Genomic DNA, 27,901 nt, shown 5'->3' on the forward strand with positions numbered 1-27,901 from the left:
CCTTTATTTTCCAAAAGGTCAAAGGTCAGTGTTCTCACCCACTGTGCCAACACATCTCAAAATAACCAGTGACTGAAATCAGACAGCTTGCCAGGTGCAATTAACATTATTCCATAAATGTTAGGTAGTCCCTCCGTATTTTTTCAAAATGGACATATATAGATTATAGATCAGTTGTGACTGGGTAGCATACTCTTATTAGTTATTACTAAACCATTAAAAAAACTGGTTTTTCAGTCTCAAAATTACATCCATCCCTTAACTGCTCACCTTGAGAGTGTTCCTGGCTTTTCGGCAGAGTTGGTCCTTTCCCATGGCTTTTTACCAGTATCTGTTGAAAAATATTTATACAAATTTAACAAATTTGTAGGCCAGTCTGGATTGATGTTTCTAAGTCAAAGATGCTTACATGAAATTTACTGTAAATTTTTAAATAAAAACAAATTACTGGACATTTGTGCATTTTGCTTTGAAAGGCTTATAGTTCACCTTTTGCAGAGCTGCTACACCAAATGTTATTTTTTCCCCTGGGAGCTAAAGGGCTCACAGGCTATTTTTCTTTATGTTAGGGAGCAGCTTTCCTGCTGACAACCTCCAAAGCTGTGAGGTTTGTACCATATGGTAACAGTAGGACAGCTGCCTTTCAGGCTACTCTGCACATAAGTGCTGATCCAGTCCAAATGTGGGATTTGCATTGTGACAGGTACAAATTCTGTGATCGCTATTTGCAGAAATATTTGCCACAGTTCCAATACTAGTTTCATACATACTCAGCATTTCTACTGGGGAGGTAAAACCACTGATCAAGTAGGTGTTCAAGTCCTAGTTACGTAGAATTGTTCTATTGTATTTATGGCAGCGTGATCTCAAACCAGGCTTCAATCCAAAAGAAATGTGGGCATGTAAATAGGGCTTTATTGTCCTCTGTACAAATATGCCAAGCTGCACTTTCTGTTAGGTGGCAGTGGGGCCATTAATATTTTTCACTTAAAAAAGATAGTTTTACTGACTTTTGGGGACTCAAATGATTAATACATAATAAAACAATATAAAAGGGGATTTAGCAATATTATGACCGACACATTTTCTTAGAGCTCCGGCACCTCAAAATTTGGCACCACACTCCTGCAGCCAACCCCAATTCTATTCTGCAATGCCCAAGTGCAAACACATTCCAGCAATGGTCACTGCACATTGATTAGCAGTGGAAAATCCTGGCAGATTATTATCATCTCCAAAGCAGGGAAATTGAGGGGAAACTCACTGTTGCCATTGCTGAAATCAGCTCGCTCAGCACAGTGAGGAATCAAATTGAACTTTTTGTTGCAATACACCAAATGGTGCCTTTACTCACTGGTGATCAAAGGAAGCTTCATTTCTTTGGCCTTTTATAAATAACTACTAAAACCTGCGCTCCTAATGGCAGACAGACATTACTAGATTAGGGACTGAGCTCAGATCATGGATTATAAAATACTGAAAGCCCACAACCACACTACAGCACTAATACTTTCACAAGACCTGCTGTTATATTACATTATCAGTTTAACTGTTTCCAAATTTACTGTCAACTTTTTTTTTATTAGCTTTCCTTCCAAAAAGTCTAATTATTGGTTAGGTGATTAAGGTATAAATACAAGTTTCATAGGTCATAGAGAACATTTTTCTTGTTAAAAACATGGGAACACAAGTAAATCTTGGTTATGACAAGATGTCCTTTTAATTATTTTCTTGCAGCTCAAGGAGAGTATAAAAAGGTTTCATTAGAAGTCCTGTTAAACAACAGATTAAAACATCTGAAGGCTCCCACAAACTTTCAAAAACCTCACGATACTCACTAAAGCGCACTTTCAGATACTGAAGAATTTGATGCCAGCTGAAGTACATTTAAAAGGATTACAGATCTCACTGGGAGATGTAAATATTGTTTAAAAGATAAATAGGTGGCCAAGTGAGAGTGTTTCTCTTAGAAAGACAAGTGATATCCTCCCCATAAAACAAGCAGAATTTTAGTAACACTTGATAAGATTAAATTAGGGTACATCTTGAGGAAATGCTTGAAAGGATACTGAAGGGGACAGCAAGTGGTACAGCGGTAGTAGTCCACATAAGGAAAATAATAATAGGTCCTAAAAGTCACATACATGAGAATTACCTCCATACGCAAATTTAAGGCATGACTCGAAATGATGTTTCCTAATATACTCCCAGTGTTAAGGAAAGGTGGCAGAGGTAGGGGTGGGGTGGAGTTCATGAGAAAATTGAGTACGTAATGTAAACATGGTGTGAAATACTACCCTTATAAATACTTTCAGAACAAAAAGGACTGGTACAGGAGAGTCTGGCTGTAACTAAACCAAGCAGGAGCAAAGAGATTTGCAAAGAACATGGAGGAAGCAATCAAGAATCACTGAAACTAGATAGATGGAGTTGGGAGGGTTGGGCAGGGAGAAAAGCAAACTTCAGAGGAGACATATAGCATGATAAAAGGTAGTCAACAGGTCGATATGAATAATGATACCTAGAGTGACTTACAAGAGCCAGAGACTTGAAGCTGGCAGACATTGAGGGAAGATGAAAGAAGGCAAATGCGTAAAATGAATTGATATATGAATACTAGGAGTATTCAAAATCAGATTACAGAATGGGAGGCTGTGATGGCATTAGGGAACTACAATGTAGTGGTAATGATAGAAACACAGCCTAGTCCAAGAGAGGATCAAGCACAGACTAGGCCACAGAATTTAGCACCCATATTTTCTGAGTTATGGATGCTGTTTCAGGTTCAAAATGGCATTTATGCTGCATGCTCACACTTTTGGTGCTGGATGCCATTTTAGTGAGGTTGTTAGTGTGGGTGCTGGGAGCAGGCACCAGAAATGTGTAGAGCAGGCAGATTGTGATGTTTGTCAGTGTGTAATGCTGATTTGACTTTACCAATCCCATTTTTAACCTTAACGCTCCAGCTAACATCCTCTCTTAATTTTGAATAGCAGAACATGCGCTCAACAGCAGAAGGGATCCCCACTATGATATTTGAAGGGGTCATCAACCACTTTCATTTTAGTTGCTGACTGATTTCTGCTGGCTGTGCTGACTTTCTGGAAGTGTTTGGTAGTTTGTACTGCAACATAAACTTGGTGAAGTCTACAGAAAGTGATGTAGTACATGGTGAAGGTCTTGGTTCTCATTTCATAGGGTCAGGTCACATTACTTGCTCCCAGCCATTGTTGTTGTAGTTTTTATCCCCCTTGGTCTTTGCAACATGATAAGGAAGAATGAACAGAGGAGGTCAAGCTGCTTGAAAAGAGAGGAGGAGGGAGAAAAAGGCTCTTAGCAGGAGGTCATATCCACCCAGGATCTTCAGGGGGCAATTCTCCTACCTCAATCCCGGTAAGGAACAATGTGTGTGATGTCTCCCTTTCACTAAGGAGGTGCTCACAGAAATCTGCCACCCGTTACAGGCAGATTTTCAGCTTAAAGCAGGGTAAGGACGCCATTGCCACTGGCTGTAACGGTGACTGTGGTTTTCAACTTCTTCACATCAAGTTCCTTCCAGGCTGGAGCAGGCAACATCTCCAACACCTCACAGTTTGATGTCCACTGCTGCATTTCTCTCTTTCCAGAGTGAAGCAGGTGGAGATAGTGGCTTCCCCATGGTGCAGGCTGACACTGAAAGCACACATATTACCACTTTGCAGGCACTGCATATAAATTCAGAGACATACTGTAACTGCAAAGGATTCCAAACTCTCAATCTTCAGCTGGTGTGCGACAATACTCTTTTTTATTCATTCAAGGGACGTGGGCTTCGTTAGCTTGGCCAGCATTTATTACCCATCCCTAATTGCCCTTGAGAAAGTGGTGGTGAGCTGCCTTCTTGAACTGCTGCAGTCCATGCGGTGTAAGTGCACCCACAGTGCTGTTTGGGAGGGGGTTCCAGGATTTTGACCCAGCGACAGTGAAGGAATGGCAATATATTTCCAAGTCAGAATGGTGTGTGGCTTGGAGGGGAACTTCGAGGTGGTGTTCCCATGTATCTGCTGCCCTTGTCTTTTAGATGGTAGTGGTTGTGGGTTTGGAATGTGCTGTCTAAGGAGTCTTGGCGAGTTCCTGCAGTGCATTTTGTAGATGGTACACACTACTGCCACTGTGCATCATTGGTGGAGGGAGTGAATGTTTGTGGATGGGGTGCCAATCAAGCAGGCTGCTTTGTCCTGGGTGGTGTCAAGCTTCTTTCGTGCTATTAGAACTGCACTCATCCAGGCAAGTGGAGAGTATTCCCTCACACTCCTGACTTGTGCCTTGTAGATGGTGGACAGGCTTTGGGGAGTCAGGGAGTGAGTTACTTGCTGCAGGATTTCTAGCCTCATCACCATATCAATGCCTATTATCTTGGCAGCAGTCACAATGCCTTCATTCTGTGACAGTCCACTGTACCATTAGCACTTGAGCAATCACGATGAACCAGAGGGTGACAAGAGCTATCCACTGACCACCTGGCTCATGACCCTGGTGTTCAACCCACTCAAGTGGACAGCCTGCATATAACAAGAGCCAAGCTGCCACATGAAATGTTATTGGGTAGTTCATTGGGATGTTTAAGCAATGTTTCCACTGACTGGAGAGATCTGGGGGAGCCCTGCAGTACTCATCAAAGAGTGTGTCAGGTTTCAACATGTTCTGCTGTATCCTGCACAACCTCACCATCATGAGAGCAAAGCCCTTGCCACCAGATATACTGTCAGTGCCTGATGAGGTGGAGAAGGAGGAGCAGTAAGAATAGAGGAGGCAACCATCACAACTCCTTTTCATTTGGGCAGTTCCTGAGTGGTTCATTGGACTAAGGTGCCAGTGAACACAATCCCAATTTGCCATTTTATCATGCTGAAATAAAACCAATCACAAAACAAACATTTAAAACTACAGCAATCAAACCATTCAATATTCCATGCAAAAGGCAGCTAATCACCTTTGCACATTCCCTTGGTGCTTGTCTTGTAGGCGCATTTGTCTGTCCTGGTGCTCTTATAGAATACTACTCCAGTGGTTGCAGTATGGCCAATGGATGGCTGCTCATGTTCAGTGGGGGATCTGCAGATGGCTTTGCAGGGTGACCTTGAACAACTCTGGCCCTCGAAGGCTTGGCTTTGGACTGCACCACCTTGGCATGGCTGGTAGCAGTCTGGATTAGTTGGCTGACAGGCAACTGCAAGGGCACTGGCAGAGTGGCAGTGGTGGGAGGGCAGATGCTGTCACCCTGAGAGACGGCAGCAGGTTCGTGCTCCATGGAGCCACTGCCACTCCCCGGGGGGTTGGGTGGGGAAGAAGGCACTTTGGCAATCCTTGTAATCTGTTGGAGGGCATAATGCTGAACTGCTGTGAGAAGCTGCAAACCCCTTTGAGCACTGATATCCGCAGCCATGATGGCAGCAATTTGAGTGTTCATGGTAGAAGGCTGAGCTTGCTTGACTTCAATCTGAGTTTTCACTGCTGCACTCAGATGTTGGATGGCTTCTGCTTGTGCTGCAATGAGACATCAGCCATCAGATGCTGCGTCATGGTTGGATCGCCAAGTGTGGTAATGCAGTTGGCCACTGCTTTCACATTGGAAAGGAGAAGCTCCAAATCCTGTGTAGAGCTGTGTGCAAATGTTGGACTCCTTTATGCTCCATGACAATCTTCCTGGCAGGCCTGCTGATGCGTCGAGTATTTCTGTGTGCAAATCCATCAGTCTTTCTCTGTGTGCCAACCCATCAAAGTCCTCATCTGAGTCCTCTGGAGCAGAATTTGTGTGTAATCTCATTCCCTGGTGAGCTGGCATCTACACTACCGCTCCCCACCCGGCTGCAGCCACTAATGCTGAGCATCTCACCCCATGTGCAGTTCCTACCTCTAACTCAGCTTCTAAAGTATCAATATCTGAGCTGGTGGCTGTGAGTGTGAGATCGAGTGATCACTGTCTTCCTGCTGTTTCATCACTGCCTGCCCAGATGACAGTTCTTGGATATTAGAAAGGACAAAGACACACGGGTAGAATTGTAGTGACAACAGGGAAGGATGCTAAGAGGTACATGTTTAAATCCTTTGTTGCTTGAATATCAGAGGAAATTGTGGGATGAGGGTGTAAAGGGATGTGAAAAGGGGGTTAGGTATGAGTATACCGTCGCCTTCAATGCTTTCTGCCTCGTCATTGGCCACAGCCTCAGTCATGGCTGCTCCAATGATGGCAGCTGCCACTCCTCCATCATTGTGAAGACATGCAGCTGTGTCTGCTCCCTGCCTAGTTGCTGCTGCTTCCTGCTCTGCACCATCTCGTCTTGCAGGAAAGAGGCAAGTGTGTTAGTGAGAGTGGTGCAATGTGTTTAGATGATGTTTCTATCATGGTTAATTAGCTGGCAATGTGTGGAAGCTATGAGATGTAGATGTGAGGCTTGCAACAGTGCTAAGTGTGTGAGAAGGAGGTGAAGCTATGAATGTGAGGTTTGAGTTGTGATTGCTAGAGATTGTTGGAGGTTAATGTTAGGGGTGTGATGCATTGGGCAGTGTCTGAGGCTAGTGGTGCAGTTGGTGGGATATGGCATTTGAAGATGCATTCATTGACCTTGGCCAACTGTGTGAGGTTGTTGAACTTCTTGTCGCACTGCATCCAGATCCTGGAGCTAGACTGAAGGCATTGACTGTGACAGCTATCTGCTCCCACTGCCTTTGGCGTGTCTGTCTGATCCCCCAAGGATAAAGGACCTCTCTCCTCCTATCCACTTTCTGCACCAAAGCCTTTAGTGCTGTGTAAGGAGAACCTTGGAGCCTGCGCCTTGCCATGTTGTGTCATTCTTCTGTCTTTCCCAAGTCAACCTTTAACTTAGAATGACTTCCAGCACTTGCTCCAGTTAAAATGTACTCCCTCTATATGAGGTCCAGGCCAGCTTGAAACCATGCTAGCCTCTAATGATTTTGTGCCCCCTGTTCAGGTGTACAGCCACTCAGCAGCATGCTTAGTGCTGATTACATGCTGCAATCATTTAAATAGGTAGGCAGCAAAGGTTTTGTGCTGACTGCACTGGAAGCAATGGGCACGGGTTAATTTCACATTGCGATCCTGCTCCCTTTTCCAAGTCTTTGTGAATTTCGTGACCAAAGTCTGTGTGAAATATTAACATACAACATTTTCAAAAGATCTGTGACATCCTGTCCTTCAAATTATCTGCACGCTCATAATTTCAAAGCTTAGATTACGGACTTCACCTGTTGAATTTTGCAGACCAGGACCTCGTGTACTGGGTGAAGGTGAAGAGCTTGCATCCTCCTGATTAAAATAATAATAGTAATAATATTAATTATTATGACTTTGCTTGTCAAAAAAAGTGTTTTACAGTTCTTGTTAACTTGCACAAATGCTGATTCAGAGTATTCTATTAATTACTCTTGTGTCCTTTTGTCAGTTAGATACAACACTGCTTTCTAGGACATGTCAGTAATACAATTGCTTGCATATTCACAGCATTAGTTTGCTCAAATACAATTAAATAAAACTGACTTGGAAGTTGATACAAGATCCTGAATGTGTTCAATCTAAAAGCTGATTACGCACATTCTGGCTTTCCTCCTCTTTTTTGTCGCTTGCTTTATCTGTTTGTTGGGCAGCTTTCCTTCTGAAAATAAGAGAGAAAGGAAACACGTTTTAGTCCTTTGTTGTCATAAGAATGATTAGTTCAACTGTAATATGACTTATGTGAGTTTTCTTTTCTGCTCCGAGGTGACAGTGCTGGTGAACTGAAAGTTTCCTCACTTTTCATAACAAGTAGCCCTACCCACTTAAGACATGTTGGAGACCATTCTAACTTTGTTGGCATGTGTGTTTTTTTTGACATAAGTGAGAATATTCAGCACATTTCTGTTTCAGATCTGCTGCACCTCTCCCGTTCAGTGTTGCTTTAATCATGTTCCCTGTAGTGATAGTCAGTTCACACTTGAAATCCAGGATAAAAGCAAAATACTGCAGATGCTGGAGAAATGAAATAAAAACAGAAAGTGCTGGAAAAGCTCAGCAAGTTTGGCAGCATCTGTGGAACGAGAAACAGAGTTAATGTATCAAGTTGAATATTCAGAGTATTCTATTAACTACGCTGCACCCGTTTGTCAGTTAGAAGAGTCATTCTGGACTCGAAACGTTAACTCTGTCTCTCTCTTCACAGATGCTGCCAGGCCTGCTGAGTTTTCCAGCACTTTCTGTGTTTATTTCATTCTTGGAATCTGCTCGACCAATTTGTCAGCTTTTTGCAGTTTCTCAACCCAAAGTGGAAATAAAATTTCTAAGAAACTTTATTTTTGCCTTATATACTCCTCACCAACTGGGTAGAGTTAATCAGCCAAAGTGGCTGTTTGTCAAACCAGGAAAAAACAATGCTTCAGAAAGACTTGGGTGTGCTCGTACAAGGAATGCAGAAAGTTAGTATGCAGGTACAGCAAGCAATTAGGAAGTCAAATGGCATGTTGGCCCTTATAGCAAGAGGATTGAAGTACAGGAATAAAGAGGTCTTGCTACAACTGTACAGGGCTTTGGTGAGACCACATGTGGAATAGAACCATAGAACCATAGAAAAGTTACAGTGTAGAAAGAGGCCATTCAGCCCATTATGTTTGCGCCAGTCAAAAAGAGAAAAAAAGAAACTAGCCGCTCATTTTAATCCCACTTCCCAGCACCTGGTCCGTAGTCTTGCAGGATACAGCACTACAGATGCTGATCCAGGTACCTTTTAAATGAGTTGAGTGTTTCAGCCTCAACCACCAACCTAGGCAGTGAATTCCAGACTCCGTCACCCTCTGCGTGAGAAAGCTTTTCTGCATGTCCCCTCTAATCCTTCTACCAATCACCTTAAATCCATGCCCCTTGGTAATCAACCCCTAAGTTAGGGGAAACAAGTCTTTCTTGTCTACCCTATCTAGGCCCCTCATAATTTTGTACACCTCAATTAGGTCACCCCTCAGCCTCCTCTGTTCTAAGGAAAACAACCCTATCCTATCCAATCTCTCCTCATAGCTGCAATTTTCCAGCCCTGGCAACATTCGTGTAAACCTCCTCTGCACTCTCTCCAGGGTAATTATGTCCTTCCAGAACTGAACACAAAATTCCAGCTGTGGCCTAGCCAGCATTTTATAGAGTTCGATCATTACATCCCTGCTTTTGTATTCAATACATTGCCCAATAAAGGAAAACATTCCATATACTTTCTTGAACACCTTGTCCACCTGTCCTGGCACCTTCAAGGATCTGCGGACGTGCACTCCAAGATCTCTCACTTCCTCAACCCCATTCAATAACTTCCCGTTTATTGAGTATTCCCTTGCTTGTTTGCCCTCCCCAAATGCATTACCTCACACTTATCTGGATTGAATTCCATTTGCCACTTCTCCACCGACTCAACCAAACAACTGATATCATTCTGGAGTTGACAGCTATCCTCTTCACTATCAACTACATGGCCAATTTTTGTGTCATCTGCAAATTTCCCAATCATGCCTCCCACATTTGAGTCTAAATCATTAATATATACAACAACCAGCAAGGGACCCAACTTTGAGCCCTGTGGAACACCACTGGAAACCGTTTTTCATTCGCAAAAACATCCATCAACCATTACCCTTTGTTTCCTGTCACCGAGCCAATTTTGGATCCAACCTACCATCTTCCCTTGTATCCCATGAGATCTCACTTTCCTGACCAGTCTGCCATGTGGAACCTTGTCAAATGCCTTACTGAAATCCATGAAGACAACATCCATTACACTCCCCTCATCAATTCTCCTTATTATTTCCTCAAAAAATTCTACTAAGTTAGTAAAACACGATCTTCCCCTAACAAAACCATGCTGACCATCCCTGATCAATCCGTGCCTTTCTACGTGACAGTTTATCCTGTGTCTCAGAACTGAAAACAGTAATTTGCCCACCATCGAAGTCAGACTGACCAGCCTATAATTTTCTGTCCTATCCCTCGCAACCTTTTGAAATAATGGTACAACTGTCACAGACCTCCAATCCTCTGGGACTTTGCCTGTATCTAGTTAGGGTTGGAAAATGATCCTTAGTGCATCTGCTATTTCCTCCCTGGCTTTCTTCAAAGGCCTGGAATACAATCCATCTGGCCCTAGTGATTTATCCACCTTCAAGGATGCAAGTCCCTCCAGAACTTCCTCTCTCACTATGCTTGTTGTATCTAATATTTCACACTCCTCCTCTTTAACTAGAATGTTTGTATCATCCCTCTCCTTAGTGAAGACAGAGACAAAGTACTCATTGAGAACCCTCATCTTCTGCATTAACCCACAAGTTACCGTGTACATCTCTGATAGGCCCTACCTTTTCCTTAGTTATGTGTGGTTTTTGTCTCCATGTTTAAGGAAGGGTATATTTTCATTGAAGGAAGGACATTCAAGGGTCACTAGATTGGTCACTGGGATGAGAGGGTTGTCCTATAATGAGAGGCTGAGTAAATTGGACCTATGTTCTCTGGAATTTAGAAGAATGAGAGGTGATCTTATCTGAACATACAAGGTTCTGAAGGGGTTTGATAGGGTAGATGCTGAGAGATTGTTTCCACTGGTCGGGGAACCTAAACTGTCGGGCACAGTCTCAGGATAAGTGGTCAATTATTTAGGACCAAGATGAGGAAAACTTGCTTCACTCAAAGGGTTGTGAATTTTTGGAATTCTTTACCTCAAAGAGTTGTGGAAATTCCATCACTGAATACATTTAATGCTGGGATACACAGATTTATGGTCTCTCAGAGAATTTAGGAAAAGGGGAGCAGGCAGTAAAGTGGAGTTGAAGCCTGAGATCAGCCATTACTGTATTGAATGGCCGATCAGGCTCGATGGGCCATATGGTCTATCCCTGCTGCTATTTATTCTTGTGTTTTTGCACTTTGGGGAGTTAGGAGTTGGGTGAAGAAGAATTTTGGGAATCTGCAATTGTTGTCGGAGACACGCAAAATCCTCAGAGCGGTAGGCAGAGAGCATCATCTGCCTATTCTCAAAGGATGACTGAGGGTGAAAAGACTACAAACACAAAAAATAACACATGTACAACGATGCCCTTGGTTTGTCCTGCTCTCCATTTTGGCAGATTTACCCTTACAGCAATATGAAGAAGAAGGCCTTGCGACATAAGTGGTAATGAAGGAAGGCCTTCAACATGGTTCAGAACTTCAGAAAAATTGTTGAATTAAGAGCACTAGAGTTTCTATTGACATTGATATATAAAAGGTAAGTATCCCACATTAATCCGCAGAGAAGGGATTGGGGTGAATATTTGGTCAATATAACAGGTTGAATCTCAACTTTGAAAATTTTTGGGCTTCGGGGCCATTTTTGGGTCCCAAACCCATTTGCAGCAGTGACTTCAGGTTTGATATTGTGAGAGCCATTCAATTAAGAAGACACCTCCACGAGTGTCGTCCAATTAGGGATGGCGGGTGATTTCTGGAGGCGGGAGTTGGACACAGTATGGCCAGCGGCCTATCACCAGTGAGAGCGCTGCTGAGGGGCAAGCATCAGGAGTGGCAGGGACCACTCATTACCAGGGGAGTGGATGACACTGCAGCATTATCAAAGACATCAGTCTCCAGGAGATACTCACACTATGGCAAGCCTCTGGCATGGGAATACATCAGCCTTGTCATTTCTTGCACGTAAACATTAAAAAGCCTTGAAATTTCATCCAGCTCCGGCTGTGTAGCCACCTCCCTTGAATTGCCAGGGTACTGACGCAGCGGTGGGTTGTGTAACGCTGGCAAAATTGTCTTGTGCTGGGAAAATTGCTGAAAATTTGTTCATCAACTGCCTTATGGCTTCCCACCACGGGTGCATGGGTAGCCAGCATCGAACCCAGACTATCCCTGGGAAAAATTGGCTGGAGGTAGGAGCTCACTGGTAAACCAGCCTTATGTATTTTTTTCAAATTTCATTCCCTGCATCCCTCCACAACTCCCGTCCCCAAAGGCCTGGAAAATTACCCCCACAATGGGTTGGATTCTATCAACATAGAATTTATGTTTATATAATTTATACAATTAATTTATATAATTTATAATATGCTATATAATATAATGTTTATAGAATCCCTGTACGCCCAGTTCTCGCAAACATCTTTATTGGGTTCCAAAAAAAACACATCTTTGATGGGATGACACCTAACCCCCTACCCCTCGCGTATCTCTGATTTGTGGATGTTACATTTGCTATATTTATATCCATAGCAGCATGTAATAATTTCCTTGCATGTCTTAATGGGTTCCATGCTGCACTCAAATTCACCTTTGAAATGGAGCAGTCAAATGAACTCCCTTTCCTTGATGTATTAGTTGAGAAATCTGCCAGATAGTTCTCTACCAGAGTCTACCACAAGCCTACCTTCACTGGTCAATATAGGAGTTGGAATTCTTACAGTTCCACACACTATTAGATTGGCCTTATTGGCAACCTTGTAAATAGGGCGCAAGCCATTTGCTCACCATGCAAGCTTGATGCTGAAATAGGGCGCATCAAAGACATCCTGCGGGATAATGGCTACCCTGATCACATCATTTCTCGCTGTATATCGCACAAGCTCATGAACAGGCCTAAGTGCCCAGTCTACCTCAGATTACCCTGGAAGGGCAAGGTATCTCCAAAATTTGAGCAACAGGGGAAACTAGCTGTTTCACACTGCTACTATGCAGTAGCAACATGAGTGGTATTTGCCACTAACAGGATGTTGCTGTCAAGCCAAAAAGTCGTTCTGCCTTCACACAAATGAGTAATGTAGTATATGAGTTTCAGTGCCAATATGTAGGCCGTATGTCCCAAAGACTGGCGGATTGTATCAAACAGTATGTCCCTTCCGCTGTTTGCAACAGGCAAGGTGCAGACCATACCCAACCAGCCTATGCTTTCAAAACTCAAAACACAGTGTCCAACATTAGATGTGATTCCGCGATTGGACAACATTTGCTAAATAATCCTTAGTGTGCTAAACATTATGTTGACAACCAATTTAAGATTGTCAATTGGGCCTGCAGTGTAGTGCATTTGCATGTACCGGAAGCTACATATATTCATACACAGGGCCCTGTTCTTTGCAGACAGATGGAACATGTACACACGTTGCGCCTGTTTCAGCTAAACAATAATAAGTGTTAGCCACTCGCTGGTCCATTCCTCAGGGCAATGCCTTGACCAATCAGAGTCAAGCTGCCGGGTTTAAAATGTCAAACAATGCCGACAGTTAACTGTCAGTCACCACTAACTGGTGCATTCTCCATGGCAATGCCTCTACCAATCAGAGTCCACTTGCCAACCAATCAGCACTATCCTCTCATACAGTATAAAGTTGTTGCTTCCTCTGACATTGGTATTCTTGCGATTGTCCTGATGAGTGCAAGACAAAATCTTGATTTTGTTCTTCCTGTGCTTGTGTTCAACTCATTTTTATGCCCCACCACAGATCTCTGGGACACGCTGTTACTCCTGTCAAACTGAAAAATATCCATTTACGGGTGGGATTTCCATTCCAGGTTTGGGAACCTGATATCAGGGCCGGTTCCGCATTCTGACATCACGTGCTTGTTCCTAACGTGTCCACCTCAATTTTTAAAGTCTCAGCCAATTAAGGGTCACGGAGTGGGTTGCCATCCAATCATACAGTTTCCTTTTGAATTGTGATCTTCATTAGTTATTAATTCACACCCTTCTAAAGTCCTACTTTCAACTTATACAGTAAAACAACATCTCTATTATCTCATTACTTTCACAACAAGATGGTTCTCTCCATCTTTAATTGGTCCTTATCTTCTTTGGCTCCTTTGCTTTCATGTGTGCTTGTAAACATACCTACTAGTTTTCTTCATGTTAATTGTCAACCTGATTTCATTCTCCTTCTCAAGTATCCTAATCTCCCTTTTTGCTATATTTCCACACTTTTTATATTTCTCATAACTTGTTTAAAACCAATTTTATTTTAATCTTCTATTTATCCTTGGAAATTCAGTGTTTCATGCACGGTCTTCACTCCAAGTCATATTGTATTTTACCTGTATCTTATACATTATAAATAGCAGGTATTTAAATATCTCCTAACACTGGCCAACATTTTTTGAGCAAATTAATTCCAGCAGGATCCCCTTTCATGGCATGATGGACCATATGATATTTTACTGCAATATATGTAAATTCTTAAATTGTCAAGTTCATAGCATGTTTAGGGCTTAGTTTAGCACATACCGTTTTGCCAGCAGTTTATTCATTTCATCCATCAGTCCTCCTCCTCCCCCTCCCCCAGTTGCTGCTGCCCCACAGCTGTTTCGATTGGCTTCACTCTTCGAAGCTCCCCCAGGACTTGAACTTCCTGAACCTTCTTCAGGCTGCAGAGAAGTTTAGAAATAAAGAACAACGATTAAGATTTTGGAACAATCTGCATTTACTGTACATATTTAGTATTAACTGTTCAATTTACCAAATCATATTCTCTTGAAATACAAAGTAATAAAATTAAGATTTTAATTTTAATAGTTACCATGTTAATATAGATTTGCACCTTTCTTTTAGGTGACAAGAGCTTGAAATCATATTTACAGAGCTGCAAATGTAAACTCTGTCCAGCACCCGACGTGTTATAATTCCAAGGTCTACAATATTTTTTTACTGGGTAAGAAGTTTACCAAAAATAAATCAATCTTTTAATTGCACAGGTACTTTCAACATAAGATACAGATACAAGAGAGGCTGCTGGAGGGCTGCAGGATTGTTAATTCTATGTACCACTATTCAATAAAAGGAGAGGAATAAACAAGGAAACTACAGGGCAGTCAGCCTAACATCAGTGATAGGGAAGTTACTGGAAACCATCATCAAAATACATTTTAATTTGGAAAGGCATGAGTTAATCAAGGACTTCTAGCATGGATATGTTATAGGCAAATTGTGTCTGATTATCTTGATTCAATTCTTTGATAAAGTAACAGAGAAGGTTGATAAAACTGGTGCAGTAGATGTATATGAGGACTTTTGGAAGGCAATAAAATGCCACATAAGGAGCTCATTGAGAAGATGGAAGCCCATGAAATTAAGGGGAAAAAGGTGGTGTGGATACAAAATTGCCTCGGTGGCAGGAATCAAAGGGTGATGGTGGATGGATGTTTTTCAGCCTGGGAGGTGGTTTGCAGTGGGAATTCCTGAAAGATTTGCTTTGGGTTATTTTCTCTTTGCAATTTAATAAGCAACCTAGACTTGGGTGTAGGGAGCAGCATTATAAAAATTGCAGATAGTATAGTCAGGATAACTATAGTCAAGAACAAAAGGGACAATCAAAACTGTTAGGAGTGTACAATTGAGTTTAAATTCAATTAATTAATACATCTGGATTAAAAAGCTAACCTCAGTAATGATGATAATGAAATGACTGGATTGTCATAAAAATCTATTTGATTCACTAATGTTGTGATGGCCTTTGACCTACTAAAGCAGTAACAGGAAGGAAAATTTGTAATTATCTTGGAATATTTGGGGAATCAGTAATTGTTTTAAAAAATGTTTAAAAAGGACGTTTAAGAGTTTGTATCACTTATAAAGGGATCAATTGTAATTTTTGGATAATAAGAAATACTGGTCCATGTGACCTGTTGTCTCTTGGAAGCAGTACCCGCAGGAAGAAAGGTAAAATAGGGAGGCCATGTGGTTTCAATTCTGTAGCGGGGGAGAGAACAGAGATGATACATTTACAAAGAGCTATGTGTGTAATACAGTTAAAAAGGACAGAAAGCTGAAGACAGGCTTAGAGCAGGGATTGTGAATTTGGTTAATTCTACTGCTGCTATTTCAGTTCTTCCAGAGCCAACCTGACTGTTTAACGGGGTATATTAAAGAGATCAGATAAAGGACACTTTGGTGAATCAGTGCCATCAAGACTGTCATGAACTTAGCTGAGGAGGTTCTGCAGGAGTGTGCCATTTGGCACCATCTCTGGCGAACTAGGATAGAGTGGAGCTGCTGTGGTAGGGGACTTGAGGACCAAATCCATTGGGCAGAATTTTTCCGTTGGCGAGTTGGGGGCGGAGCCCACTCACCGATGCAAAAAAGACGCGGGATGATGTCGGGGGCACCCAACATCATCCCGCCCCATTTAAATATTCAGGAAGGCGGGCAGCGCGATCAGCTGTCTGCCCACCAACCTGTCAATGGCCAATTGAGGTCACTGACCGGGTAGTTAAACCAATTAAAGACCCTGCCCGTCCAACCTTAAGGCTGGCGGGCAGGCCAGGAGCCCCGACGGGCTTCTGAAAAAACATGAAACCTCATCCACCGGCGGGATGAGGTTTCATGTCTGTTTCAAAAAAGTTTAATAAAGTTTTTGTGATATTTACTAACATGTCCCATTTAGTGTGACATTGTCACATGAGGGAGACATGTTAATAATTTTATTTTTCTATTTTTAAAGTTTCAAACACTGTCAGCGCTCTCCCTGAGGCAGCACTTAGTCTCAGGGAGATGTGCGCTCTTTTGCGTGCATGCGCGAAAGGGCGCATTCTAACAGTTGGGAATCCCTCCCCCCCCCGCACAGGAAACGCATAGTGCTTCCTGTCGGGCGGCCCGCTGGGCGGGCCTTAATTGGCCCACCCACTTAAAATGGTGGCGGGGCCTGCCTGACCATCAAGGGCAAAATTCTGCCCATTGAGTGGGAAAGTAAGTGATCCTACCTACCGGAGTTCTAGTTAGAAAGAAAGAGAGATTGAACGTTGTGTTATACTCGTGCGGCCAGTGATGCAAATGCTTGAAATTTTATGAGGTGCATCTTTGTTGTATCAACTATTTAAAGTGAAATTCACCTTTTCGGGTGAATTACCGTTTGTCTGTTAATTCATATTTAATTTACATTAATTCTGATTTGTGTTAAAGTAAAAGTTACAAAAAGTGAAATCTTGTTCGGTAAGTTTCTTCATTTTAGTTTAGTAGTTTGGTAGATTTCGTTCTTTGGGTTTACAGATTCCCATGGGGATCGTAACAATGTCCTTCATGAAAGAAAATCTCCCGTCCTTGCCTGGTCTGGCAGAGGCCATGATTTTGCAGGATTATGGGGTGGGGGGGAGGGATGTTGATGGAGGCAGGAGGTTGGGACGGTAGAAGTGTTGACTAGGAGAAGGGGTTTTAGGTCATGGGTTGTGATATTTTTTCTCAAAAATATACTTCATTCATAAAATTTGTAAAGGTACATTGTGCAATGTTAAATTTGAACTTTACCTAAAGCGCAAAATGGACTGGGTTCCTTCAATACACTATGGGGCACTCTGAGGTGCCTCACTACACTTTACAATTACAGGTTATATTTATAATATTCATTCCATGTCAAACACACAGCCCGAGGAGTTTTACATAGTTTCCAGTCCCTTAGTATCCTATGATGGGAGGGCCTTAGGCAGTGGCCTTTCCCCATTGAGCCTTTAGTGCATCCCTCAGTATGTAGTCCTGGACCGCTGAATGTGTCAGTCTGTAACATTTGTGGACAGCTTTTAGCACTGAAGACCAGCAAGTTTCGGGCAGACCAAAGAACATCTTTCACTGCATCGATGGTCTTCCAGCAACAGTTAATATTTATCTCGGTGTGCATCCCTTGGAACAGATCGTAGAGCGCAGAATCCTGCATTATGGAGCTGCTTGGGATGAACCTCGACAAAACCACTGCAAACAGGCATTAGGCTCTTTATTTGACTATGCAAAGGAACTAGTGCTGGTTTAGGCATAGACTCTGTATTTGAATTTTTTGCCTACATCAATAATTTGGATGGTGCACTTCAGGCTTGCAATGTGCTTGGGTCTGGAGGCATATATTGGAATCTGGACGCTTAGGAGGTCATATTGCAACTGAAATACAGGTGCTGCATGGTCAAATTTTTAGGATAATATTTCACAGTGATGTTGCAATTCCAATTTGTACCCATGTCCTTTCAGTAATACAATGTAACGCAAAGAGCTTTAACACATAACATTGGCATTGGCAATGTCCATCTCCAACAAGAGAATCTAACCATCTCCTCTTGACATCCAATGGCATTACCATCGCTGAATCCCCCACTATCAACATCCTAGGGGTTACTGTTAATCAGAAACATGACTTACCAGCGATATAAATAATGTGGCTACAAGGGCAGGTGAGAGGCTAGGAATTCTGCAGAGAATAACTCACCTCCTAACTCCCCAAAGCCTGACAACCATCTACAAGGAACAAGTCAGGAGTGTGATGGAATACTCTCCACTTGCCAGGATGAGTTCCAACAACACTCAAGGAGCTTGACACCATCCAGGATAAAGCAGTCTGCTTGATTGGCACCCCATCCACCATCTCCAACATCCACTCCCTCCACCATCGTCACACAGTGGCAGCAGTGTGTACCATCTACAAGATGCACGGCAGCAATTCACCAAGGCTCCTTTGACAAAACCTTCCAAACCCATGACCTCTACCACCTAGAAAGACGAGGGCAGCAGGTACATGGGAAAACCACCACCTGCAAGTTTTCCTCCAAGTCACACACCATCCTGACTTGAAACTATATCGCTGTTCCTTCACTGTCGCTGGGTCAAAATCCTGGAGCTCCCTTCCCAACAGCATTGTGGGTGTACCTACACCAAATGGACTGCTGCAGTTCAAGAAGGCGGCTCACCACCACCTTCTCAATGACAATTAGGGATGAACAGTAAAAATGCTGGCCTAGCCAGCGATGCCCACATCCTGTAAAAGAATATTAAAAAAATTGCCCACAGAATAAGGCAGCCATCTGGATGAAAAATAATTACTTTTCCATGATAATGCATGATAATGGTTTTATGTCAGAATTACTATGAAATTAATAAAAAAGAAAGCATTTTGCATCAAGTCAGTCAGTTATAATCAAACATAACTCAGATGTGGCTTAGTGTTGGTGAAAAGATATGGGTTTCAAACATCACAACATGCAGAGTTCTGTGAGCTAAGTGGAATCATGCCTAGTGATGGATTAAATGGTAGTTTTAGCTCACTAATGGCAAGTGTTTGTGAGCATTTTAAATCCAGACCAGAATATGTGGCACGGTTGTATTGACAGCATATTGCTCTCAACACCAAGGGGCTATTTTCTGTTTGGTGAAATTGATTGACAAAATTGCCAACAACCTGAATCCTCTTAAATACGTATGCAATTAACACCACTACAGGTGAAGTCTGACTTCAGCCATGGGGATTGAGGTGTCAGCTGTGGCTCAGTTCATAGCACCCTCGCCTTTGAATCAGAGGGTTGTGGGTTCATGTCCCACTTCCGGAAACCAAGAACTGTGATTGTACTCGAAAGAGTTGCAATCTGTGACTATTGATAACTCGAAAGAGTTTCAGCCATGGGGATTGAGGTGTCAGCTGTGGCTCAGTTCATAGCACCCTCGCCTTTGAATCAGAGGGATGTGGGTTCATGTCCCACTCCCGGAAACCAAGAACTGTGATTGTACTCGAAAGAGTTGCAATCTGTGACTGTTGATAACTCGAAAGAGTTTCAGCCATGGGGATGAGGTGTCAGCTGTGGCTCAGTTCATAGCACCCTCGCCTTTGAATCAGAGGGTTGTGGGTTCATGTCCCACTCCCGGAAACCAAGAACTGTGATTGTACTCGAAAGAGTTGCAATCTGTGACTGTTGATAACTCGAAAGAGTTTCAGCCATGGGGATGGGGGGCTAGGGGGTGCTAGGTGGTGAGTGGCATAATATTGTCACTAGTGGAACAAACTAGTGTTTGTTACACATCTTTTCTAATTTTCCCTTCCATTGACTTCAGTGGAAAGAATAATTGGTCATGGTGAATGGGCAGTTTATCTACCCATATTAAACATCTGCCAAATTTGAATTTTAACACCTGTTTCCCTTTATCTGGTTAGCCTGAATTATCATTATTCAGATATACTGTAACACTGTACTGTTAAAACCACAAGCTTCTTTCGTAGCACATTATATAGAACATTACAAAGATCCTACATTACAAAATGTCAACAGTTATTCCACTAAAGATCTTGGATTTAATTTCTGATTTAAACCAGAATCAGAGGGCAGAATCATCCCAGATTTGCATTAAGTATGGTAGCGGGTGGGTAAAACAATATGCAATGGCAGCTTTTCACGCTGTATTGTCCCTAACCCGCTACATTAATTATGCATTCCCGGGAAACACACCGTTTCCATGGGGGGCGGGCTCTTATTCGTCCGCCATGCCATCACCTCGCTGCTTCATCACTCCGGGCACCATATTTAAAGTCCAGCCATGCACACACCACGACTGCTGCAAAGAAGACATAGCCCCGAAAGGCAAAAAGACTGCAGCTCCCAGGTTCAATGCTGCATCCCTCGAACACCTTTTGGACGCAGTTGAGGCCCACTCTGATGTTCTCTACCCCTGCTCTGGCCGCAGGATGGGCAGCAACCTCACTAATCCGGCTTGGGAGGTGTTGGCAGCAGTGGTCAGCGCCAATGCCCTGCAAAAGATGACAGCCACCCAGTGCCACTACAGGATAAATGGTCTCATTCATTCCACCAAGGTAATTCACTCTTTTCATCACTCTCAACTCATACACTCACAAACCCATCACATCCACAGGGATCTCACCCCTTAAGGGACAACACCACTAACTCTCAAACACACCCTCACATCTCCATCAAGCTCATACCCCCTTGAGCTCATGTCCACATCCTGTCCATGGCACCGCTCACCACACAAACATTCCACGCAGTGCCACTTGTCCTGCTCACACACTCTCCATCTGTTTTCATGCAGGAAAAGCCTGCTTACAGCAACAGGGAGAGGTCCCAGAACGGGGCATGGAGTGGCCCATATTAGGCCCCTCACTCATTTTGAGGAGTGTGCTATCGCACTGACTGGTGAGGACATGGACTGTGCCTGGGGTGACAGTGAGGTCGGCGGCAAACACCCTCGTAAGGATCCTGCACCACATCATCCCTCTCTCAATGCAAATATGAGTGTTCTCTCTCCTGCTTTTGACTCTGCTGCCATGCACTTCTTATCTCTACTTCATTTCACATGGAGTTCTGCCAAGCAACTAACACCCTCAGCCAGCCAGTCCCTCAGCTCCATCCACGTCCTCACCTCCAGTCAAGAGGAAACCTCCTCATTGAAGAGCTGGAAATAAGCAGCCTGGAAGATCCATCAAAACACTTATCAACGCCCTGCACCAGTGCAGAGACACACACCTCAGTGGAACCTAGACCTAGAGCAAGCTCAGGTTCACAATGTGCTAACATCATGGACACATGTCCGCAGCAGCAGGTGGCAAGCTCGTGCGAACTCCCTGGCACTCGGAGGACAGCTGGGGATCAGGCATTTGTCTGGTCCGATTCAGAGGATGAGCCTCTAGATTTGGCCTTCCAACTAATCCTGGAGAGTCAGCAGAAGGCATGAGAACATCACGTGCAAGCACTCTCCCACGCTTGCAGATCCTTCATGTATCGTACTCACCTCAATATCCTGAGCATTTTGAATGCTGCCTGCTCGGGTTTGCTTTCAGTTGTCCATCTGAGCTGACCTGCACCTCTGCTAACCCAATGATTACACTTCCATGCAGCACCTGATCTCGCCCACCATGACTGTTGTTTCACTTTCGATTTGGACAGCACGGTCTGGATTAGGTTTCTCATGCACTCCCCCGTCTTTTCCCCTCCCCCAGTCACCCATTTCCTTTCCCCCATCACAGTTGACCCTGCTGGCATCATTTTCCACCTTCCCTCCGTTGCCAACCAGCCACAACCCTTTTCCTCCGGGAATGTTCAGGTGAACGTGCACGTTTCCTTCCTTCCCGAAAATCCCATCCCCATCCACATTCACCTCGCCCACCTCCTCCTTCCCACCCCCAGGGTCCATGTCTGCCTCTGAGTCCCCACCAACCACACTTGCCGTCCCTTCTACCGCTACCATTGAACCCTCATGCTCCCACTCTACCACCTCAATCTGTCCTCGGTCACTCTCGCCATTCCCTCATACCACACATACCCTTGGTTAGCTTCTCAGGAGGCAGTATGGGCCCATCAGACCCCTCCCTTGGACTTTCACCTGGACATCCCGCCGAAACTCTTCTTCCCGCTTAGTACCCCACCCCCACAGACTTCCACCCCTCCCCGATTAGTCCCTCCCCCTTCCTGACTCCCTCAGAGACACCTTTACTTCTTCCGCCACCCTTAGCACCCCCCCCCCCCCCACCCCCCCCCTCCTGATTCCTTCCTCCAGCCTTACCTCTTCCTCCAGCCTCCAGAGTCCGGCAGGCTGGCCTTATAATGATATTCTGATGTATTACAATGAGGTTCCCGATGTCTGATGGTGGGGAACGCGGTCCGTCGACGGGCTGAGTGGACAATCGCAAACTGGTTTTGCGATGTTGTGAAACTGATTTTTGGCCTTCTTGCCATATTGTCTGCTCATGCCACTGAATATGCCCAACACCAGCAGACACAGAAAATCCCGACCAGAATTTCTTTCTACACAAAGTCAATGATTTCAGTTTGATAATTATTTTTAAAAATGTTCTATTCTTGTTTACACAAAGCTGACATAAATCGGTTGTGTCATCAGATCTGTCACAAGCTCTGTAATTTCCCTACATTTGCTGTATATGCAAAGGGAGAAATCTCTATGACTGATGCCTGGCAGACAAGATCTGTCAATTGGTTTACCAGCTTGCTGCCATGATTTGTAGACACCATGTTGTTACGATCTTCCCAAAGACTTATAACTTGCAAGAGAGTTGAGTTTCCCAGTGACCAGCAGAAAGAACTGGACAATATTTCACGTTTTATGACCTTTACTGTAACAAACAAACTAAAGTCAACATAGATGAAATGCTACTTAGACTAACATATCAAACTAAAGAAAAGGTACTTTTGCATTAACCAACTAACAAAACTGAAACATGTTTTCCAAAAAACTTTTACGCAACACCTCATATTTGGCAGATATGTAACATTAAAGGAACAGTCCCCTAAACCCTCGCAGCTCTTCATCAGGCTCACTTCTCACTGCCATGCAGGTCAAAACTTCCAGTGTCCTTTGACATTCGTTCCGCTCAGCCCGAGTTTTCCAGGTCCAATTATCACCGACAAGGCACACCTAGGAATCTCTCCATTCCTTAACTTTCCAAAAGCCCTGTCTGTTCTGTTCTCTATCTTCTGAACAGAAACAGAACTCTCACCAGCTTCATGCTTGACCAGTAGCACAAAACAGGCCACCTGGCACAAAACAGGCCACCTGTTTCCCCACAACAGGAGCTTCTTTGTCTCCCCTGTCTAGATACTGAGTAAAGGTGTTAAATCTGACACCCAAAACTTCAATGGGTTTCTGCTTGAGTTATTTTCCCCATGGCCACTGGACTACATAGGCCTGTCTCCGAACGGAGGTGTTTATCTGTAATTCACCGCCACCCACCCTCCCCCACCCCTATTCAGAACATTCTGTTTCACCTAAAGTTAATGGGGACATTTTAAAACATAACCGTCCTGTAAAGTCCAGCATTTGTGACAATGTAAATTCAAACTTTTAGTCACTAACTGACACAGAAATTTTGAATTGATTGAACAGTATTGACAAGTTCCCCTTTCTAAGAGGCTAAATGGCATTGCAATCAATTTGCAACTCAAAGAGCCAGATTTTTGCTATTTCGAAATTTCCCGACCTGGCAGACCCACTTTGCTTTACAGGGCCCTATTAGACCCAATTTTCGCTCCGTGCAGGTGGTGGCAGGGGTAAGGCCAGGCCTGCTGACCGTGGAAGATCGTAGGCGGCTAGGGAAACGGGAAAGTGCCATGACAGGCTGGTTAGAAGACTTGCCTCGGTTCTCTGGGGCTTTGCCCCAGTTGCTTTAGAAGCTATTAGGCCCCCAAGTCCTCACCCTCAAACCCCCTCATCTCCCCACCCCCCCATACCCTTCTCATTGCTCCCATGCCACCACAATGCCAACTCATGCCTCCACCCAGTGGCCTGTCCCCTCATAGCCCTCATGTCACCCCACTAGCCACTCACCCAGTATCTACCGTGGACAGACCTCAGGAGCCATGTAGAGACGAAAAAAATAAACTTTTGACAATCGTACAGCTCTTACTCATACATACTTGATAGTGAAAAAGCACCCATTCATGAAACCAATCCAAAGCTTTTAAATCTCAAGTGGATAATTTCTTAAAAAATAAACTTCTATTCAGACCTCACATCAAAGACAGCTTAATCTTTTAATAGCCTATTTAAATTGTCAATCAAACTGTGAACTCAGAACTCCATGCTGAGAGAATTGTAGCTTTTGAAACTCAACCAAGCATTCAAAATGACATAATAATACCCCTTAGGGAAATGTCAACACAGACCTCTATTGAAACTGCATGACTGGATGGTAATGTCTTTTTCTAACATACACCAGATGGCCTGTCAACCAAAGCAGTTAGCAGAGGGTTTTTTTTTAAAACACTCACCTACAGTTCAGCCTATTTTTTTTCCATATCTAAAGAGCAGGGGATTTAAACACTTCAGATGATGATATGTAAACATATTTTATCTTCCCTTCAACAGCATTTACTTCTATTCCATCAATTTGTGATTCCCATACTGCGGGTAAGATCCTCGTAACAGCCAAAATTAGGTCTGTCTAAACTCAGCACTAAGTTCAAATGGCACTGTTGAGTTCAGGTTCCCCTCCTGTGCGAACACCCCACCCCCTTTGCTCGCCAGCAAAAATTGGATCTGTTGGAAATGGGGGCTGGACGTCTGCATCTGGGTCCTACCTGCCATTTTTAAAAGTCCAATAAACCTTCCTGACTCTGCAAAAATCTGGCCCAAAGATATCATTATCCATTAACAAAAGAAAACCAAGTAAATGCAATTTTATCACCTCATAATTATTTCATCCAAACAGGAACAGCCTATGTATAATAGGCATTTCATTTGCAACATCCAGTCAATTACAGACTAGAGGGTTATTTGTCTGTTTTTTATTGCAGGATGATAAAGCAAGATCAAATCCTTCAAAGCACAAAAATTGTAATAAATATAAACACGTATATTAATATCATAATATATCATATTATAGTAATGTTTCGAGCAGAAAACCACTGTTCATATACCCTATCTCAGCATTCACTCCAATAACTCTACATCTGTCTTGTAATATAGCAACCAAAAGTCAGCATAAAGTGTCAGATGTAGCTTCAATAAGAATTTAATATCAACATTCAGTGAAAATGTTAAAATGGTCACTAAGATTTGCCCTGTGGGGAGGAGAGGTGATTGTTGATCTCGGTGCAAGTGTCTAGTGTACTTTTTGGCACTACACTGTCACAAAAAATGCACCACAAAGTCATTTTCGCAGATCATGATGTGACTGCATCACCCATTCATAAAAAAATGTTCTCATAGTTTTACATGGTGCAAAAGTGTTTAAAAGAAAAGTATGACTCCTACCCGGCTAGTTTTCCTCAGTTTGGCTCCAGCGAGTGCTGCTGCTAGACCTGAAGCAGAAGGTCCATCATCCCCTCTAGCTCCAGGGCTTCCACAAGCTGGCAATGGAGGAGGAGGAGGTGGTCCACCTCCAGGCGCTGGTGGAGGCCCTGGTGGCGGTGGAGGTGGTGGGGGACCACCAGCAGGAGGTGGCGGGGGACATGTAGGTTGCGTTGGGGGTCCTCCAGGAGGAGCAGAGGGAACTGAAATAAAAGTTAAAATAAATTTAAGTACAGTGTTAGTCTGCTTCAAGAACGTCACCAATTAGAAGGAAAGGTCAGAATGTTATCATATGCTGTTAAAACAAGTTACTGTAATGTTTAGGTAAAGATCCATAAAAATGTTAATATTTCATTGCACTCTGAAATCTAAGAGAAGGTAGATTTAAAATTTACTCATGTTATCTGGTTAGTCTTTCAGCACAAATTAAATATCATTGGTTAAAATAAAGTAGAATAGTGTTTAATTCCAATATTTTAAAAATTGATATCACAATTTTCCATTGACAAAGGGGATTAGTTTAGGTACCTTCCCCTCTATTAAAGGCCATTTTAAAGGACTGGCACAATAGATTTTTATAAATCATTTCCTTGCTTTATGTTTGTACCATAAAATACTTTGAGTTTTTTTTTAACCCTCTATCTCCATTCAAATATAAAATTAAGCAGAGTTGAATAGCATCCTCAGGTGCAAAGCAAGCCTTACTAGGAGAATCTGTCAATTTTTGATAATTATAGAACAATCCTGCTTGGTTGCAATTGCATTGGATATTATAATAACCTGTAACAGGAATCCAGATTTCAGATGTTTTATTAGGAAAAAAAATAGGGAGAAAGCAGGCAATAAGAATGACACCCCAAAACTAAAGTTACTTATTAAAATAAAATTTTAACATATATAATATAGATCTCCCATCAAACTAGTCCTTTAAAATTTTGTGCATGTCAACAGGCATGAACTATTTCTACATTCAAACCAAGCAGGGAAAGAAGAAAAAACAGACCAAGAGATGCTATCAGCAAAAATACACACATAGGTTGCGTGATTTCCAGCACGACATCACTTACCCGACTGGGTAATGGCAGTTGAAGTAACTGATGTCATGGGAGATGGGATCTTCTTGGACACTGCTGCCTCAGAGAAAGCAGCATAAAATGGAGGAGATGTAACGAAGTGTGAGGTTGTCTTGTAAAGCTGCTGTGCAGGGTGTGGACATGAAGATGGTAGCTGAGGGTGGATTTGAGAACTGGAAGGACTACTTAAGGCTGACACCTGAGATACGGGGGTAGATTCTAAAGGAAATGTGAAAGAGCCCTCTGTACTTTTTATTGGAGATCTGGAGGAGGCCAGGTGAGTTGTTGTTAGAAAATTATCTTCATCTTGACCATTCTGGTTTGCATCAGATAGAGCGACCTGGACCACAGAATCCATAGGTCTTTTAATCTTGCCATCACGCAAATGAATAACAGGACGAGCAACTGGAATTATAGGCTGTGGTCCAACAGCCCTGTGGGGAGGAGAGGTGATCATTACAGGAGGAGATGGAGGTAGAGGAGAAAATGTAGCAGATGAATGACAGACAGGTTTAGGAAGCAAAGGTGGAGGGTGGGAGGGAGCAGAAGGAGGGGATAATGGGTTTAGCTTAATACGCTGGCCCATGGTCCCACGGTTTGGTTGCACAGGAGAAAACGCGGAACTTAGGGAAGCGGATAATTGCGATGCAGAGGCTCTAAGAGGTACAGATTCAGTATCTGCACTGCTGGGTGGTAACTGGCAGGAATCGTCAGCAAAAACTGCTTTAGGGGAAGCTATAGAATCAAAGGATGTGGCTCTGGCATAAGATGGAGGAGGGGCAGCACCAGCAGATACAGTCACACTGCAATTACTGTATTCAGGTGGAGGAGATTGACTATGGCAAGGGGAGGGGACAACTTTGATCTGAAGGGTAGAAACTGAGCAACAGAAAAAAAGAAGAGAAGAAACAGTAAGTGGAATATATTATAGTTCAAAAAGGAAAAGAGCAACTGAAATTTAAAGTACTTCTACCATAATTATGTAGTTGAAACACATGCTGGCAGAGAGAAAGATTGGACCAATAATTTTTCCACAATATTTTCACTCTGATATGGCTGTATATTTACTTTTGTGAGAAATTAAATGATCAAATGAAAAATGTTGTTGAAAAACTGCTTAGGGCTAATGAGTAGAGAATTTAAATAAGTACATATTCAATGCAAAGTATATTCCATTCATGGCCTGATGTGTAGGAGTAAAGATTTACTTTTCACACTAACATAGGACCATGAACTTGGGCTCTGGTTGGGGAGAATCCTTAAAATTATCTGAAAAGTAATAGAAAAATTTCATCTGTT

The 27,901-nt window shown here is 43.1% G+C and overlaps 1 protein-coding gene across 12 annotated transcripts in view; it reads right to left on the bottom strand.

The window, feature by feature from the left end:
• Positions 1-27,901, bottom strand: part of LOC144693065 (ena/VASP-like protein) — a 329,238-nt gene that overhangs the window by 24,553 nt on the left and 276,784 nt on the right. For 7 of the 12 annotated variants that reach the window (XM_078562400.1, XM_078562402.1, XM_078562397.1 and 4 more), the window contains 5 exons: positions 25,494-25,732; positions 14,259-14,398; positions 7,592-7,652; positions 7,246-7,306; positions 271-331 (listed from right to left, as the gene is read on the bottom strand). In XM_078562400.1, coding sequence (XP_078418526.1) covers positions 271-331; positions 7,246-7,306; positions 7,592-7,652; positions 14,259-14,398; positions 25,494-25,732 — 562 coding nt within the window. Of the gene's footprint in view, positions 1-270; positions 332-7,245; positions 7,307-7,591; positions 7,653-14,258; positions 14,399-25,493; positions 25,733-26,596; positions 27,482-27,901 lie in introns of all 12 variants that reach the window. The other 5 variants (XM_078562393.1, XM_078562392.1, XM_078562394.1 and 2 more) reach the window with 1 other exon arrangement.

Source organism: Cetorhinus maximus, chromosome 18 (assembly GCF_964194155.1).
Source record: "Cetorhinus maximus chromosome 18, sCetMax3.hap1.1, whole genome shotgun sequence".
NCBI lineage: Eukaryota > Metazoa > Chordata > Chondrichthyes > Lamniformes > Cetorhinidae > Cetorhinus > Cetorhinus maximus.